Source organism: Cricetulus griseus, chromosome 4, assembly GCF_003668045.3.
Source record: "Cricetulus griseus strain 17A/GY chromosome 4, alternate assembly CriGri-PICRH-1.0, whole genome shotgun sequence".
In the NCBI taxonomy this organism is placed as follows: Eukaryota; Metazoa; Chordata; class Mammalia; order Rodentia; family Cricetidae; genus Cricetulus; species Cricetulus griseus.
The window spans coordinates 74,905,187-74,924,510 of record NC_048597.1 but is presented as its reverse complement, the minus strand read 5'-3'; the positions used below and the strand labels follow the sequence as shown (position 1 = coordinate 74,924,510).

The following is a 19,324-nucleotide window of genomic DNA, read 5'->3' as shown; positions in this document are numbered from 1 at the left end:
TTAACATGCCTATAAAAAAGACAAAGGCTAGCAGAATGGACAAGAAGACAGAATCCATCCTTCTTCTGCATTCAAGAAACACACCTCAACTTCAAAGATGGATTTACCTCAGAGTAAAGGGTTGGGAAAAGATTTTCCAATCAAATGAACCCAAGAAACAAACTTACTGCTTTGTGTTCAGGTACCTCATGGATCTTTGGATGCATAAATATGACAATGTCTTCTCAATGAGCTCAGTCTGGTTGCACAGAAATATCAATTACTTTTACAGAAAATGGTAAGCAAACAACAAAACTCACCTATGAATCTGTATGTCAAATACAAAAATTATTTGTCTTGAAATTGTACTAAACATGTCTGCTTTATAAACAGCAGCATTTGTACCTGTGTAAAAGGTACACGACCCTTCTGCTTTATGAATTATATGCATACATGTTAATCAGCTCTACACTTTTCTTGATGTACTGACCAACTACATGACAAATTGGCTCTCAATTTAGACTACTAATGTCATGTCAGCAGGAGCATAGGCTGCTGGGCTTACTGGAATCAGGGAGAGGGATTGATACCTTGAGCTCTACTTGGTTTGTTTCTTTTTATTTAGTCTGGGACTCTAGGACATGGAAATGAGGACTAAATTTAGAGTGGGATTACCTCCTTCCAGCAGAGTAAGACCCCCACATGAAATGTCCTCACAGTCACCGAGATGTTTGTCTCCTTGAAAATTCCAAATCCCACCAAGATGAACTATTGTAATCTGTCTTTTACTTACTTCCTGCAAAAGTCTTAACAGAACTACTCTATCAGAGTATAATTTCACTCAGCAAGAGGGCCTTGTTCTCACTTAAGAAGACCATGCATATGAATATATGTGTGTACTCAGAGCTTGGTGACTGTAATAAATACTTACATAAAAAAGATAACCTTGGCACTAGCAAAATCATAAATCCAACAACTTGATAATATGATTTCAACCAATAGAAAACTGAAAAAGTGAGTGTGTAAAATATTGAAATTTTAATAGACTGAAAATATGGAATAAATACATGTTTATCCTTTTAAGTTTTCATGAAACTCATAAATTGTCACTGAGAATTTATAAAAAAATTGACTACTTCGCCGGGCGTTGGTGGCCCACGCCTTTAATCCCAGCACTCGGGAGGCAGAGGCAGGTGGATCTCTGTGAGTTCGAGACCAGCCTGGTCTACAAGAGCTAGTTCCAGGACAGCCTCCAAAGCCAAAGAGAAACCCTGTCTCGAAAAACAAAACAAAACAAAACAAAAAAAATTGACTACTTCATAAACTAAGACAAAAAAATGTTCTATATTGTGGACAGTGGTGTCACATGCCTTAATCCTGGCATTCTAGTGGCAGAAGCCCACAGATTTATGAATGAGTTTGAACAGCCACATCTAGCACTACACAGAAAAATCATTTGTGAAAAAGCAAAACAAATAAAAGATTATTATACCTGCCCGCTAAATAATTTTTTTCTCCATTCAAATTATATAAACACTAAACCATTTCAGAGATGGAAGATTTCAAGCTACCAAGAATCATTTAATTCTCATGCTAGGCAGTGGTGGCTCACACCTTTAATCCCAGTACTCAGGAGGCAGAGGCAGGCGGATCTCTGTGAGTTTGACCCCAGCCTGGTCTACAGAGTGAGTTTCAGGACAGGCTCCAAAGATATGGAGAAATCTTTTCTAAAAAAAGCAAAAAAAAAAATCTATTATTTCTGCATGCATCTATTATTTCTGCATGCACCTTCAGAAAATGAACAAACTACAGACTCTAATAAACATCATGAAAATAGGTTAATTTCTAGCCAGTGGCTAGAAACTACAAGAAACTTGAAAGCACATTTCCATGGTACTGAACTAACATGTCCAAATCACATTTAAGATGTTTCACCAGTAGGGAGTCTTCTGAAAGAGTTAGCTTTATGCAATCTAAGTCAGTAATTTATTACTATAAACAGGTAAAGGTTGTCGCTTAAATACAAACATAATTAAGAAAGATGAAGAAGTAGAATAGTTCTCATGAAGTCCTACATACACAATGGGCTGTATGAATTTGTGATTATTGATTTGAGATCATTTATGAATTTTCACTATTGAGGACTAATTTACTTGAGTCTGAAGGGAAGGTTATAGGTAACATGCCACACAGCTGGGGCTGGGAAGGGGCTTGGATAAATGGGAAGCCTGAGCACAGAATCAAGATGACTTTTACTCCTGACCAGATATGGATAATTGAGTGAAGTGACCAGAGAGTCATTATGCAAACACACAGCAGAATCACTGCCTCCAGAAAGCTATGAAGATCCTTTGGCCTATGAAGATCCTTTGGGGATGTCACTCTCCTGCATGTCCCTGGGGTGCTCTGTACTCACACCTGGTGTTCTTGGTGTCTTTGTGAAGTACCACCACACTCCCACTGTCAAGGCCAACAATCAGGCTCTCAGTTACATCCTGCTGATCACTCTGGCATTCTGCTTTCTCTGTCCCTTGCTCTTCAGTGGCCATCCCAACAGTCACCTTTATCCTGCAGAGCACATTTGCAGTTTTGTTCACAGTGGCTGTCTCCACAGTCTTGACCAAAATTCTTACTGTAGTTCTGGCTTTCAAGGCCACTGTTCCAGGGAGAATGGTGAGGTGGATAATGATATCAAGGGCCCCTAACTACATAATTCCCATCTGCACTCTTATCCAACTTGTGCTCTGTGCAATTTGGCTGAGCATCTCTCCTCCCGTTATTGACTCAGATTCTCACTATGAACATGGTCACATCATCATTGTGTGCAACAAGGGCTCAGAGCTTGCCTTCCACTGTGTCCTTGGATACCTTTGCTGCTTGGCACTTGGGAGCTACACTACGGCCTTCCTCTCCATGAACCTACCTGACACATTTCAATGAAGCCAAGTTCTTGACATTCAGCATGTTGATATTTTTCAGTGTGTGGGTCACCTTTCATCCTGTTTACCACAGCACCAAGGGCAAGGTCATGTGGCCATGGAAATTTTCTCTATCTTGGCTTCAAGTGCAGGCCTTCTGGGCTGCATCTTTGCCCCCAAGTGTTACATTATCTTGTTAAGACCAGAAAGGAACTCACTGAGTTGCATTAAGATCAAAGCACATTCATAAGAAAAGTTCAACTTACAGCTTTGTCCACATGTTTCTTAATTGTACAGAAGTCCTTAAGACATTTCAGTGTCATCACAACATAGCTAATGTTGTATTTTTATGTTTAGTGGCTTATTCTTTACCTCTTCAACATTTTACAACTGAACCTGTGAAATATCAAATGTTTTCATATGTATCCATATGGTTCTGATGCCATTGTTGTTACACAAATACATCCTGCTTTCATTTCATATGTTTTCACTCTGAAGAAAAGCACATGTTAAAAGGTGAACCAGATTTTGACATGATGAAAATATTTAAAAAAAATATTTAAAAACCCCACTTGTTAAGAGTTAGAATAAGTGAATACTAATGAATGAAAAAATAAATATAAAGTATCCATTTAGGAAAATTAGCTTATAAATATATTTAACAATCTTACAAATGACACAATACAGAAATTAGTGTCCATGTGCATGATTGTAACACAAGAGAATATAGCAATATTAGCTGACAGCGTTTAAACCCTCAGAGAAAAACAGGCACAACATGATTAAAATGTAGAATGACTATAGATTCACAATGATGATTCCAGTTATACACTGGCAGACGATATTTACTAGAGCATTTTCCTTTTATTTACCAATTGTTCAAGTACACTGTAGGAATCCATCCCACTTATCTACAAAGTACTTCTTTCCAAGAGTACCTTCACAATTGCAAACTCATATCCCTGCAATTAAAGTATTTGGCAACTGGAGTAGTTTGTGCAGTCTGATTTTGGAGGATACAGTCAAAAGCCTGCTTCCCATCACTTCTTCAATGAGTATATCACACATATATACATGCTCATTTATTAAAATCTATGCACTGTGAGTCTCCCAACATACTGATAGTTAAGTATAAGAATTATATTTAGTCAATAAATTTGGAGTCTAAGAACTTAAACTGTGGTGGTGAAGTGATGGTGGTCCTGTAACCAGCACCAATGGTAGCTATGAAACCAATGTTAGATGGGAGTGAGACACACATCCAAGGTCTATCCAAATCTCCCCACATCACTGCTACCATACCCTCACCATTTGAACTATTCCCAGCACCTTGTATACTCAGCTGTGTGTGGAAATGGCGTGGATATATGCCAAGCTTGGCTCTAGTAGAAACCATGGGAACTGATCATAAATCCAAACCTCTGAACATAGGCTGGGAAAATGTGATCTCACATAGAAAATGAGTACTAACAACTAGTTTTTTCCTAGATTTAAGAGGGACACTTATCTATCCACACTAGAAACTAACTCCACGTCAGTGAAAATACCATACTTCTGTGTACTCTGGCACTTTAACAGTTGGGTAGTTTGAATCTTGTCAAGACAACATCACTCTGCTAAAGCAGACAATATACCCCAGAGCATAATCTCAAGTCTGACATTTCTGAGTGGAGCTTTTCTATAGCTGAGATTGAGGCTTCTTCCTAAGCCTCAGCCAGACTCCTTGACCCAAAGCCCTGACTCCAGGATCACTCACATCCACATAATTACTCAAAAATACAGAATCACCAGGTCAGTGAGAAAGGTGGCATGGAAAGGGATGACACTGTGCCACCACAGTAGCAGTAATGATGAATACACATGCTTGGGTACCCACTCAAGGCCCAGAAACTGATGAAAACTCATTAATTTGTTCGTTGGATACGCTGATACACCACTTGGAGTTACTGGAATCCTTACCTGCACTCCCTTATTTCTCACTCCAGAGACTCAAGGTAGATAAAATTCTTGGAAGACATTAAGGTTAACAATAATATTTTAACATATCTCATGTTAACTTTTCAAATCAGTACCTCTTACTACTCCAATTCAACCTGAGCATAGAAGTTTCTTAGCATAGGAGTGTCTTGTGGTATCTACTCGCTCTAATGGAGTATCACAAAGTAACATGGAGGAAGGTGAGAAAGGCTTGATTTAGAGAAAATAACAGATAAACTGGATCACCTGACTTCCTGGAGATCCAGCCTACAATAGGAACAGTAGCTTTGTGCTGCCACTGCCTCATCTTGGCTGTGGCTTCATCTAATGGTGACCTGTACTGCTATAAATTCCTACCCAGGGGAGACATAAGCAGTGTCTACCCCTTCTCCAAGGGTCCTAGTGGCAAACAGAAGCTTGATTGGAACAAAGTTCACAAATAAACCATTGAGTTTATTTGCCTTCCTTACAGAGAGAGCATGGGTGGTGAGGGTTACTTACAAGGGTGTGGGTACTCCATCCCCAATGGGTCGCATCTGGAAAGATTTACTCAAAAGGAATTGTGTTTTTCCAAAACAGATTAGATTGAGGACATGGCCCCTTCCCTAGTATTCCCTCCCTCCCTCTTTTTCTCCATCTAAATCTTTCCTCTAGGTAGTCTGCAGAGTAGCCAGTTGGTAGGGAGCAGCTGGATATGGGGTGGGAGAGGATATAATCATCAATAAATCCAGCTGGGATGAGCTTTTGCAAGGGGGCACAGCTGAAGTCCCCAAGATGGCAGTTGCATGGCTCAGAGGACAGTCACTCAGGACACTATTATTTAGATTCCCTTCTGCCAGAGTTGGAAAATGGTAGTGAAGACTCTTCTCCCTTCAGCCACAAAGAGCACTGTTCCTTGACCTCAGACTGTGTGTGGATCTGGCCCAAGTAACATGGTGCAGAGCTAATACAAACCACCATTGAGCTGAGATAGAATATTTGATCCTGGCTCTAACAATCACTTTATCATCTTAGGCATGGGTCTAGATTCCTTTGTGTACCTGCGAAGTGTGCTCTCTGTGCTCCTAACTTGATGTGACTGTCACCACTCATAACCATCATTTCTTTGAGGATCAGGATATAAATACTGTTAATTTCTTGACTTCTATGTTGTTGACTGTCAGATTAAAATAACTATCAGAAGATCCACCATCTTTTCTCTTGCCTGGTGAGAATAAAAACATACAGCATCAGTGATTTTAACAGTCCTGCAAAATACTGCCTCCTACCAGGTAGTGGTCACAGGCACATCCAACATACTTCAACACCACTTCTGAACTACATCACATTTCAATACATGCTATTATAATACTCTAGGCCCACCAGAGCTGAAGAAGCTGTGATATTTCTAGTCTTGAATAGCTATGTTTCAATGAACATAGGACATAAACAAGTACTACTACAAATGATAAATATGTTATTGTACATAGTCTCTCACCTATATGACTTTCCTGATGCAGAATGTGATCTGACTTACCAGTTTTCCTATGTTCTTTAACAAGGTCCCTTCAACATTTGTTTTTCAAGGTTGGTACAACACTATAAAATGTTGGATTTTTAAACATTCTCAGGATTCTTCATGGCATGTACACTCACATCAACTGAGATATGACATCATTCAGAACTTCTGATCTTTAAATTCATAAGCTTCTTCACATGTATGAGATGCTTACACTGAGATAGTTTCCTTCCAGACACAATGTCTCAGAGCAGTATGGGTTTTCTGATGTTGAGAAAGGTCTCCCTTGTGGCACTTTTCAGAGTCTTTGCTGTCATCATTCTACATGCATTCTCTGATGTCAAGTGATCCTGGCTGACTGAAAGTTTTCTTGCCTTCTCTAAATTATTAGTGTGCCTCATCTGAGTTCGTTCAAATTGAATGAGGCATGAGTTACAAAGGTAAGTTTTCCCGCACTGTGTACATCTATAGAACTTCTCAACTGTAAGAAGTCCATGGTATGGAGTGAGGACTGAGGTACAGTAGCGAGTTTTTCTTCATTCTTTATACTCACAGGACTTCTCACTTGTGTGACATTTCGGATGTTGGCTGAGCTGTGAGTTGCAGGAAAATGCTTTTCTCTATTCTTTGTATTAGTGTCGTGCGTATGAGTCCCCAGATGTCGGGCAAGTCCTGACTTGCAGAAAAAGGCTTTTCTGCAATCTTTACATTCATAGGGCTTCTCGCCTGTATGGATTCTCTGATGTAGAGTTAAGTGTGACTTGCGACAGAAACATTTGCCGCATTCTTTACATTCATAGGGCTTCTCACCAGTATGAGTCCTGTGATGAGCAGTGAGCTCTGACTTGGAGGAGAAAGCTTTCCTGCACTCTTCACATTCATAAGGCTTCTCACCTGTATGAATCCTATGATGGCGAGTTAACTGGGACTTGTAGAAGAAAGCCTTGCCACAGTCTTTACATTCATAGGGCTTCTCACCGGTGTGAGTTCTCTGATGTTCGGTGAGGGTTGACTTATAATAGAAAGCTTTCTGACATTCCTTACACTCATAAGGTTTTTCACCTGTATGAATTTTTTGATGTACACGGAGGGTGGACTTGCAGTAAAAAGCTTTACCACATTCTTCACACTGATACGGCTTCTCACCGGTATGAGTTCTACGATGTGATGTGAGTTCTGACTTGGAGGAGAAACCCTTCCTGCATTCTTCACATTCATAAGGCTTCTCACCTGTATGGGTTCTATGATGGCGAGTCAAGTTAGACTTGTAGAAGAAAGCTTTGCCACAGTCTTTACAGACATATGGTTTCTCACCTGTATGAATTCGCTGATGTTCGGTGAGGGTTGACTTATAATAGAAAGCTTTCCAGCATTCCTTGCATTCATAAGGTTTCTCACCTCTGTGAGTTTTCTGATGTACAGTAAGGGTTGACTTGCGATAGAAAGCTTTCCCGCATTCTTCACATTCATGGGGCTTCTCACCAGTATGAATTCTATGATGTACGGCAAGTTCTGATTTGGAGGGGAAAGCTTTCCTGCATTCTGTACACTGATAGATCTTCAACCTTGTACGAGTTCTCTGATGTTCAGTGAGTGCTGACTTATAATAGAAAGCTTTCTGGCACTCCTTCCATTCATAGGGTTTCACACCTGAGTAATATTCCTGCTGCTTGCTGGGCTGCGATGTCAGGTCAATCGTTTTCATACACGGTTTACATTCATAGACTTTTATACCTTGGTGGAGTTCCAGTTGAACCTTCATTTCTGCCTTGAGACAAAAGAATATGGCAAGGTTTTATATCAGTGGGGCTACTTCTAACATGTAGTTAATGTTCTGTGAGGTTAACAAATTCTTAAAAGTTTAAAAAAAGTACATTCACCATATTTTCCCTAGTGTACAGTTAGTCATTAAGATAAAAAAGATTTTAATTATGCATATATGTGTAGGACTATGTGCCCTCAGGTACAGGTGCGCACAGAAACCTAAGGTGCCATATTCCCATGGAACTGGAGTGATAAGTAGTTAGGAGCTGCATGGCATGTGTTCTGGGAACTTAACTTGTGTCCTGTGTGAAAGCAGCTCATGTTCTTAACTGCTCATCCATCTTTCAACCCATACTTTACCAGGTTGTTCTGAGTCCTGTTACATGCAATATTTTTCTTTCATGAGATATGTTTTGCACATTAAGTGGTATGCGAACAAAGATTTCCAATGCCATGAAACAAGAGATTTCTTAAATATCAAACATTATTTGTAACTGTCTTTGTGTAGATGTATGTCCCTGGTCAATTATATTGAGTATCATAATATGAACTTTCAAACTTGTCAGGGAGACTAAGGTGTTCAGGGTGCCAGAGTTTATCAGTTATACTATCAGCTTCTTCATTAGTCAGCATCAGACAAGGATCAATATGGACACATTCTACCATAGGTTAGGTTCCTAGGAAAAAATTCTACATCTTATGTCCAGATTCAACTTGTAAAGATCTTGTTCACATTCGCATTTTACCTACTTCAAGCATCTCTCTGTTTGACAGATTCCTGCTGATGCTTCCTATCGGCCACACAGGACTCTCTGCATTTTCCAGGCAACTCTTAACTGGAGCAGGCACTTCAAGAACACCTAAAATGATGTAGTAAGAACATCACTATCCATAAATCAAATATATTGTTTATTCCGTTCAAATAAAATTGTGCAATAGATTCTTCAGCTCTAGGAATGTAGAAAAGGATACAAAAGCAGAGAACATAATCTGATAGTCAAACATACAAAAAGTGTTAATAAAACTATAAAAAGGAACAAGGAGAAATAAAAATACAAATATCAAATACTTCAAAAGGATAAAAGAAGTTACTTCAAAAGGATAAAAGAAGTTAAAACTTGCTAGCTAGTTTTAGGTCAACCTGACATAAGCTAGAGTCATCTGAAAGGAATGAAATTTAAATGCAAAAATACACCACGAGATCTGGTTATAGGGCATTTTCTTATTTAATGATTGATGGGAGAGGGTCCAGCCCATTGTGGGATAGTGCCACCCCTGATGATCCTGGGTTCTGTAAGAAAGAAGGCTGAACAAGCCATGAGGAGCAAGCCAGTAAGCAGCACCCCTCCATAGTTTCTGCATCAGTTCCTACCTCCATGAAGCTACCCTGTTTGTTTTCCTGTCCTGACTTCCTTCAGTGATGAACAACAGTGCTGAAGTGTAAGTCAAATAAATCCTTTCTTCACAAACTTGTTTTTGGTCATGGCAATTCATCACAGCAATAGTAACCCTGACCAGCACACAAAACAATACTAAAACTGCATGAAAAATAGGAAAAAAAAAAAAACCAAAACACTGAAGAAGTAATAGTAATAGTAATGTCCACTATTACTGGAATTCATCAGTAGGTTGCTAGGATTGCTGGGTAACCGCTGAAAAATTTGTTTTCACCTTACCTGTTCGTACTATCTATATATTGGCTAAGGACTTCACACAACAAGGTTATGTTGGTGACAAGCATGAATTCAATGATGAAAACAATATGTCTGCATAAAGGAGTCATTGCTGTGCTCAAGCTTCAGAAATGGCAGTATTTCTACACTTACTGATGGAAAGCAAACCTCCATAAATGAGGTGTCTCTGCACAGTTAGCTTATAGACCAGGGGCCAGGAGATTCTGGGCTGCTCATGTCCTTTGGAGCCCAATAAACATCACATTCTGCTAAGAAGATAGATGTGAAAGTCCAGTGAATTGTTGTCCCTGGGCTCCAATCTTTTAGTCCCCAGGTACAGTAAACATATGCAGATGGAAAAATGGTCTAGAGGCCAACCAACTGGCTGATTCTGGATCCACTAATCTTATTCTCTGCCATTGTCTATGAGGAATGGGCATACTCCTCATGAGAAAGGTAAGACTCCATTCCTAAGACTTAATGCTTCTTTCTTAAGGAGCCTGTATTGTATATGTGAGTTCCCATGGCTGCCTCTTGTGCCCATCTACTTCATAGAAACTGTCAGTTTGTCCCCAGCCTCCTGAGTTTTTGACTGATCCTAGTTATTATGCCCCAAGAGTGGATGGGCCCCCAGGAATAACATTCTATATGTGGATAAAAGCAATTCATTTGTTTTCCAATTTATTATGCCCAAATCTATAATACTCTGCCAGATTATGGGTAAATCACAATCTCGTGGCAATACATAATTTAACAGAAATGGGTTAATAATTAAGAGAGAGCTAGCCAATAAGAAGCCTGAGCCATTGGCCAAACAGTTTATAATTAATAAAAGCCTCTTGTATGATTATTTGGGACTAAATGGAAACTTCCAACTACAATACACTGTCAGAGCAATCACTTCTCTGTACAGTATCATAGGTTTCTTCCATGACAAAGAATACTAGTCTGTGGCAACAGGGCACTTTGCACATGGTCATTACCTAGTTGTAGCCTTCAGTTTATTACCACTTTTCGAAAAAAGAAAGAAAATAGCTCTCTATTCTTGTGTATACTGTCCTGTCACCTCTTTCTTGATTTCAAGTACTCTTTCTCTCTTGCTTTCCTTGGAAAGCATTCTCTCCTTTGTAATTCTGACACTGGGCCTCCATGAAGTACATTGGAAAAAGTCTTACCTCCCACCCTATGCTTAAAATTCTGATTTGTTCTTTCCTAATTAAAAAAAAAAAGATATTCTGCAATTGATTTTCTTTAGGCCACCAATTTCCAAATTTCTTTCTTCATTCTAATCACAGAGTCTTCAATTTACATATACATATGTATATAGTTCAATATTTTTCTTATTTTTTATTTTTTCTTCAAGACAAAATTTCCCTGGAACTCGATCTAAAGACAAGGCTGGCCTCAAACTCAAGAGATCTGCCTGCCTGCATGCCTATGCTTCCCAAGTGCTGCTAGTTCAAAATTTTTAAAAAGAGTAATCACAACACTAAACTAAAATAAATGAATAATTCTTCAATAAGTGCCTTACTTTATGCCTTTCCTGAAATCAAACTCCTTTTTCCCCCTCCTCAGAGTAAATATTCTTAGTATCTCTTATCTCACTGTGGTACATTATTGCATCACTGTTTCACTTTTCTCTCTCTGAATGTAAGCCCTTCAAAAGATGCATTAGGATGCTAATTATTGCTATCAAAATTTCAGATCAAGACCAAGCATTGAAATAAATCCTCAATGTAAAACAAGGTACGAAGGACAATTGAGAATTCAGATGAATAAGTATCTAGGCAAAGTATCTAACTGGCAAATCTACAGGTAAGGCTGGGTGTGCTGATACATACGGGTAGTGGGAGGTGGAAGGAAAAGGATGAGGAGTTTGAGCCCAGCCTTGCCTACACAACAAGTTTGAGGGGAGTCTGGGCTGTGAGACCCCATCTCTCAAAATAACAAACAAAAATGTCTGCAAAAACCTACACAAGACTGAATATTTTTTGCAACTTTAGGAAAGCAAGCTTCAACAACAAAAAGAAGGAGACGGACTGACACAGAGATCCTCATTTAGAAACTGCATAAAGTAAATACTTGACAGGCAAAACCAGTTGTTGAATGTTGGTAATGACAGCTCAACATGACCAATACATCCTATGAGCAGTTGCCCTTGCTGAATTCCCTTCCCTAGTTCACATTCACTGACCTGGGAGATTCCAGAGGGAGGTCTCTCCTATGCTCCATGGCCCAAATCCATGTTCCAACCTGAAGATCAACTCAGGTTTAGTCACACAGTGCCCTGTAAATGGAAAAAGACAAACTGTTCCCAAGCAGAAAGTCCATGTCACTGATGAAACATAACAGCTCCATTTGAGTCATGCTATGAATGGTAAATGAAGCTACAGAGAGAAAAACACTTAAAAGGACATCAAAAGAAAAAACTAGAAACTAAACAAAAAAAACTTCTCAGAGAACACAAAGTCAAAAAGCTAAAATACTATGTATACGTGTGTGTGTGTGTGTGTGTGTGTGTGTGTGTGTGTGTGTGTGTGTGTGTGTGTGTCCGTGCGCGCGCGCTCGCGCGCTCATGTGGCCTACATGCTAAAGTCTATCAACTTAGTATTAAAAGCTAGCTGCCTGGGAGTCCAACTCACCCAAGGACACCAGGCTACTGTAGTTCTCCAGCATCACATCCCTGTAGAGGGTCCTCTGAGCAGCATCCAGCTCCTGCCACTCCTGCCATGTGAAGTCCACAGCCACGTCCTCAAATGACACCAACCCCTGTAATGACACACCTCTTGTCATTCCAAGGCCTCAGAACTGGAAACAGAATCCATTTCTCTAGTTGTTTGTGCCTTGCCAGTGTCACATAGAAGCTGAGGCTTGACTTGTATTCTATATCGTGGGACATATTAAGATCAACACATATATCTTAGCTCTGTGTTAAAGTAGTGATTGAAGAAATTATAATTAAAGAGCTCTCCATGGAATTATAATAGAAACAAAATTGTATCTGAGTATGTACTTGTAAGGTTCCCATTAAGAGGAAGAGAGTGGATTCTATAAACTCAATCATGTAAAAGCAAGATTAAATCTATAAGGCATGCACAGCACAATGAAAAGGCAGATGCTGGGGCTGGTAGTGTGGCAATGTGCTTCAGTGCAGAAGATACAGGGACATGAACTCAAGTACCTCTTCCTACAGTAGAATAGATCTTACTCTTAAAAGCAAGAAGATGACCCCATTTGGGGGTCATATACATGAACATAGGGTCAAAAAAATTAGCTTTGCAACAGAGAGGGTTTCTAAATATGCCACAACCAAAGTTTAACTCAGAGAGACATAATGAATCCAATGTTTTGGACAGCACTCTGTGGATAATATTCAGTCATGTGGCAACAAGTGACAGCTCTGTAGCCTTTGCTGTGAATACACACCATGTACACTAGGCACTGTTCATACCATCACATTATACAATTTCAAGGAACGTGGCTTGAAATGATGTTTTATACTGAATGGCTTTTACTTTGCATACACTTTTCCACTCTTATTGAAACAATGACTTAATCATGGAAATTAAAGATTTCAAGCATTTTTTCCCAACTTCATCCCTCATTCTTAAGGCATGAAATTAGCACATATTTGACTTCTGTTGTGTTACAAAAACAAGCACATGTATTTTACTTGTATGCAAAGTTCATTTCGTCTTTTGCAAACAATAAAATTGTAAGAAATTAAAATAAATGTAAAAATTTATTAAACACATGTATGGTTTGCATTCCTATTTTATATGAACCTATATATATGAGTTCATACAAAGTTTCTCACGCAAAACTGGATCATAAGTGGAAAACATATATACCATTTCTCTCTCCAAAGCATAAGTGAGTTGCTCTATATATTGGGAAACTGAGAAACAATCACATCAATGAGCTCAAAATGATTAGACACACACATGAGCAAGAACTCAACTTGTATCATACTATACAAAAGGAAAAGGATTCTATGCTCCTGAGGTCATCCAGACGGTAGGCAGATAATGATCATACATGTAAATACATGGACTCACACACCTCTCTAGAAAAGTGAGAAAAATCATAGTTTCATATGATAATACAAATATTCCCACTAGCCTCATCACCTAGGACCAAGAGAAAAAACGGGTTAAAACTCCAAGGCTACATTTCTCCCTGGAAGGGCTCTCCACTATGGTCTGCTAATTGCTATTATTGATAGCTGAGCTTTTATTTACTCCTCAAGGATAACGAAAAAATCAGTACCCCCCGATAGCCTCGATGGGAGCTTAGACTACTGAGCCCATCCAATGCTCACACACATCTCCATGTCCTCCAGCTATTCAGTGTAGTAGTCTTCCACTCACAGAATGCCTCAGCTTTCAACTTGGTCTGTTTGTGGGAATATACACTAAACCCCCAAGTCTGGGAACAAAGCAATCTGGCACATCCAAATCTCTTTAGGGTCCAGAACAACAACTGTCTAAAACCCAGAAATAATGAAGAAAAGGATGACAAGACAGATTGCAGTCTAGTCCCAGAAGTCATCCATTCTTTAAGAAGCTATTGGACAGCCTGAATGATAACGATTTTGCCCCAGGGATAGGATGTAGCAGATAGCATACTTCTTACAGCCCCAGGAAAGCTGTGAGAATCATCACGTCAAAGCAATGACAGGGTGTAAAGGTCAGATTACAATGGACATGGCAAAAAAAAGAAACTCAGTGCTCTTCTATTGATGTGTAAAATTAGGACAGTCCTTTTACAAAGTAGCAATCAAGCTCTGCAAAAAACCTTAAACACAGATTTTCCACATGATCCAATAATCACCGAGGTTTCACAACCGTGTTCACTGCCAAAAAAGCTAATAGCTAAGTGTCTCTTAGATGAAGACATGGCAGGACATTCCTCCAACATATGAAGCATCCATTTGTTCTAAGAAGATCCAAAGTACACATGAGCCTGCACCCTGGAAGAGAGCCCATGGTCTAGTATTCAATAGAATTCCAAGAGATCAGAAATACAGCTTCTGTGGACACTTGAGACCAGGAAGTACAGATGTTGGGATGAAGGGGCATCACACTATAAAGTTTGCTAGGGATGATGAGCTCAACACAATGTCATCAGATAAGGTTTCTGTCCCTAGGGTACGTAGGAGAGAAACATGAGATCATTTACATGAGCTCAAGTGAATCTTCTCTGCTTTCCTCTCATGTGACACATTCATGAACAGAATGAAATTCTTCAAATATTCACTGCACCAATGTCTGTTTTTCATAAATCGCATATGACAAGGAACAAAGCATACTGTAGAAAATGATGTTGATGGGTTTAGACAGTTCCCAGCATCTATACAGTAGCCCCGAACTGTCTGTAACTACAGTTCCATGGAATATGAAGGCCTTTTCTGACTACCACATGTATGTGATACACATAAATTCATTCACACAAGCAAAAAGAGATGTTGATATTTCATAAAACTTAAAGGGAAGTGACATTTTAGGAATTTGTTGCCAGAGACAGAGGGTGGTGGAAGTACTAGCCATGGTTCTGACTCTTCAAACTTGCTTCCCACACAACTGGAAGGCTCAGTGAAACAGATTACCCACAAGGAGGAGGTGAGGCAAAAGAGTTGGCCATCCAAATTCTATATCCTTCATTCCTGATACTGCAGGAGAGGCTGCTGTGGAGCTGGGATTTTCATGAGCAGCAGACCGGTCAAGAAAGAGACAGATGCAGAACATGTTTGCTCCTGCCTTCCCTTTTTTTCTTTACATTTAGGTCATGCCAGGTCCGTAGACACTGCCCTCTAACCTCTCGGAAGTGGGTTCTCAACAGATGCTCCTGCCCTCAACAGCAAATGGGGCATTGCTGCCTGAAGGAGTCTGAGAAATTCCCTTCAGAGACCTCTTCTCACAGGGCCTCTCCTCCTCCCTCAGGCTCTCACTTGCTCTCTCAGACCTTGTCTTCCTCCTACAGGTCCTCTTCTCTCAGGACCGTTAGTACCTCATCCATCCTCAGAGACCAAAGAACATCAGCACCCACCTCTCCCAGCCATCTGAGGCCCCACTGAATCTAGTACACTCACTGTCCTATGAAGGCCAAGTCACTACCTCAGGGAGTCAGGCAGGATAGACACCCCCTAGCCTTAGCTTTCTGTTCATAATAGTAGGAAAAGCTTCATATAGATAGGATCTTTCTGGTTTCAGGGTCCCAAAATGGAAGGTTTGAGTGTACTAAGGCAGCTTTTGGCCTTTTCATGGCAATCCCATATGTGTCTTCCTATGGCTGCACGACAACAGATAAGGGGTGACATCATTCTATAGAACAGACTCTATAAAGACAGGGCTTCTTTGGGGTCCCACAGGGAGATGATTGGGAATGGAACCTACCACACATGTCCAACAAGCACTCTACCACTTTAATGATTTGTATAGTTTTCTTTAAGGCATGGTTTCACTAAATTGCCCTGGCCAACCATGAACTCGATTTGCACTCCTCACACTTGCAGTATATATCCTGAACTGCACCACCATGCCTCCTGGCTTGGAGGTGAGATTTGGACCCAGATCTAGGCCTCCCTCTCCTGTTTCACCTTACCAGAGCATGGAAACAGATATCTAGAGAGAAAATGAGGGAAGAGTTTAGCCTTTATGCATAGCTGCTCCTGGAATCCCATGTTAAAAAAATCCTAGTGAGTGACAAGTCAAACTGCCTTCCTGAGCAGCGCTACACACATACTTTCAGAGACTGAGACACTCCAAAGACACAGAGACAAAGAAATGAGGAGGCAATAAGGGACAGGGAGTTGGATACGGTGGCTTATGCCTAAAGATCCCTAGGGATCAGAGGGCTATGGCAGGAGGATCATCATAAGCTTGAGTCCAGAGTAGGCTACAGAGTGAGACACTGTCTGGAAGATAAAATAACAAACAATGAAAGAATCACACAAACAGGGAAGAGGAGGAGGCAAAGGATGGAGGGACAGATTTGCAGGCACACAGGGACACACATACAGAGAACTGAGACCCACATGTGCAGTGCTCACGTTTAGGGTGCAGACCCCATTCCCTGCACTGAGTCTCCTAATCCTCCTCCTTCAAATCTCATGAACCAGACCAATACCATGGTAGATCTCAAAATCCCAGTGCTATATGGCCAAACCCCAAGGAGGGACACTCAGAGCCTGACTCTCTGACTCACCTCTCTTGTTCCACAATACATGAGCCATGTCCCAAGCACCAGGCTCCTTCCCCTCCCTGCCATACGTGTGAAAATGGAGGAGCCAAGGTAATCAACATGACTGCCATGAGTCTGGTATTGGGATCTTCCTGTGGCCTACTGATCTGCTGCAGGTCTTGCTATGTGGCTGTCTATCCTATCAGCTCCTCTACCTCTAAGGCCTCTTTTGCTCTGTGCATCTTAATTCCCCTGCAGAACCAAACTGTGCTACCAAGCTATGCCTGTGTGCCAGGACCCCACCAGAAGAGAGGCATTCTGAGTTACTCCCCATCATCAAAAGCAAAGGTGGATTCAAAGAGAAAGGGCAACTGGTACCTAGGCTCCTGCCAGGAATCAGTCCCTACCTTGGTGTCCTCTCTTTCAAGGAAGCTGTGCTTGAGTTTGGCTGGCGCCTTAGACCATGGGGTCCTCTCTTTACTTCAGCAAATAGTACAAAAGGCTGGCCTGTGATGCCAGTTAAGGGAGCAGGATGGGAAGCTCGAAGCCAATTTGCATGGCAGTTAAAACTACATCTCAAAAAAAAAAACAAAAAACAAAAAAACTGTAAGAAATAGCTAGAGGCTCACAAGGCCCCATTCCTCCTTCAGGATATGTAAGCAGTTAATGGAGAGGCTCTTTATTCGGTAGTGTAGACACCAGTTTGAGGCCCAAGCTCCAGGAACAAACCCTCCAGCAAGGTGCCTGCACAAGTCAAGGGTCGTTTAAAAAAAATAAAAAGACACAAAGATATCCAAGAATAAGGGGAAGTACTGAGGAAGACGAAGGGAATTAGAGGGAGTGGGAAAGGGACCAGGGGAGAAATTGGGGTTGGTGTGAAGGAAATGTCTTATATACAGGTATAAAAGGTTATGAGAGCCATTACTGTATACCTTTAATATATGATAGTAAAAAACATTAAGAAAAAAAAAAAAAAGACGAGTAACTGGTTTGGTTCATGCCAGAGCAGTACTGTGCAAGGTCAGGCACTCACTACCTTGGCAAGAACGAAACCTTAGGTTCCATCCCTAGTAACATATAAAGAGCCTGAGCCAAAAGTCAGAGAGGGAGAGTGAAGGAAATGGCTCAGAGTGGAGAAGTACCTGCTCCAGCTCCCTCAGGGATTCCAGGGCCCGAAGGAAAGCCCTCATGCAGAAGACATGTTGAGAAATCCAGAGACACTAGGGAAAGATGAGCCATTAACAGCAGAGGAATGGGGTGGGAGGTTCAGCTCACAGACTCCCACAGTCAGAGGTCCAGAGATACAGCGCCAGATTGCGACACAGGCAGCCAGGGACAAACGCGGAGGTACAAGAGAGGGGGCGGGTGGCTGCAGGAAAATCCTGGGGAGGCCGGTGGACATAAGGGCCCTGAGACCCAATAGCCAGCATCCATCCTCTCAAGCTGACCAAAGTCCTACCAGATCTGATCTGGGGGCGGCAAGGAAGCTCCAGGCTGCGCTCGGGCAGCCACGGGTCCCGCAGGCCCAGCGTTGCCACCTGGGCAGCGTCCGCAGCGGCCCTGGTCAGGGAATGTCACTGCGGGTCCCCAGTGTGCGAACGCGACAGGACCCCGGGCTGCAGCAGCCGCCCTAGCCCGGCCACAGCGCAGGGGGCCCGGGCGCAAGGCGGCTCCCCAAGGGGGCTGGGGACGCTGCCGCGGATACACGCACCATTTCGGGACTCCCGGTGAGCGGCTCCCTCGCGCTGGGTGTCCAGGCACCAGCGAGTCACAAGGCGACAGAGACCAGGTGCAATCTGGACGCCAAAGCTGAAAAGAAAAACGGCCACAGACGCCAAGATGGCGGGGTCAGCAACAAACGGACGCAGGGCTGAACGCCCCGCCCCATCAACTCCGTTAATGTACCTGATTGGGTAGCCTTCAACCCAGTGCCTCTGATTGGGTAGTGCTTAAGGTCCCACCCTGAGTGACAGTCGGTTATGCTTCAACTCATGGGTGGATGAAGCCAGAATGACAAGGCCTTGCTTTCACAGGTAAATTAAGGCAGGGCTTAGTGTGACAGAGCCTCCTTCCTATTTGTGTGCATTTCACCTTGTAAATAAAATATTAAAATTTATGAATACATATATAACTATATACATTGTTCATATCCTATATATTCCAAGAAAAGCAAATTGATTATTTTAACAGTCACTAAAAAAAAAAACCAAAAGGTTTGAACTTGATTGTAAACACTACTATGTAAGAAACCAATATCATGTTTTTCATTGCTTACTCATCTTAGGAGAAATTTGAAAAAAAAAAATATATATATATATACATCCCACATGCAT

At 41.3% G+C, this 19,324-nt stretch overlaps 1 protein-coding gene and 1 pseudogene across 5 annotated transcripts; one reads left to right on the top strand and one right to left on the bottom strand.

Moving 5' to 3' along the window:
* Positions 1-994: 994 nt before the first annotated feature.
* Positions 995-18,865, bottom strand: LOC100767679 (zinc finger protein OZF). 5 transcript variants are annotated; one of them, XR_004770000.1, is made up of 6 exons: positions 18,703-18,865; positions 12,452-12,578; positions 12,004-12,096; positions 8,887-8,996; positions 6,391-8,140; positions 995-3,389 (listed from the first exon to the last, which is right to left on the bottom strand). XR_004770000.1 is itself a non-coding variant. In XM_027413442.2 (5 exons), the coding sequence occupies exons 1-5, from the start codon at positions 18,703-18,705 to the stop codon at positions 6,770-6,772; spliced, it is 1,704 nt and encodes a 567-aa protein (XP_027269243.1). In that variant the 5' UTR covers positions 18,706-18,865; the 3' UTR covers positions 3,529-6,769. The 5 variants fall into 5 exon arrangements, 3 of the variants coding, with proteins under 3 accessions (XP_027269243.1, XP_027269244.1, XP_027269245.1); XR_003485006.2 differs by lacking the exon at positions 995-3,389 and adding an exon at positions 3,529-6,078; XM_027413442.2 differs by lacking the exon at positions 995-3,389 and having other exon boundaries at positions 3,529-8,140.
* Positions 2,269-3,147, top strand: LOC100771121 (annotated as a pseudogene).
* Positions 18,866-19,324: the final 459 nt, after the last annotated feature.

Coding starts and splice junctions, on each gene's coding strand:
- LOC100767679 (XM_027413442.2), bottom strand. Junction 12,097..12,451: donor CAGTAGCCTGGTGTCCTTGG/GTGAGTTGGACT, acceptor TTCCATTTACAG/GGCACTGTGTGACTAAACCT. Junction 8,997..12,003: donor CTCCCTCTGGAATCTCCCAG/GTCAGTGAATGT, acceptor ACATCATTTTAG/GTGTTCTTGAAGTGCCTGCT.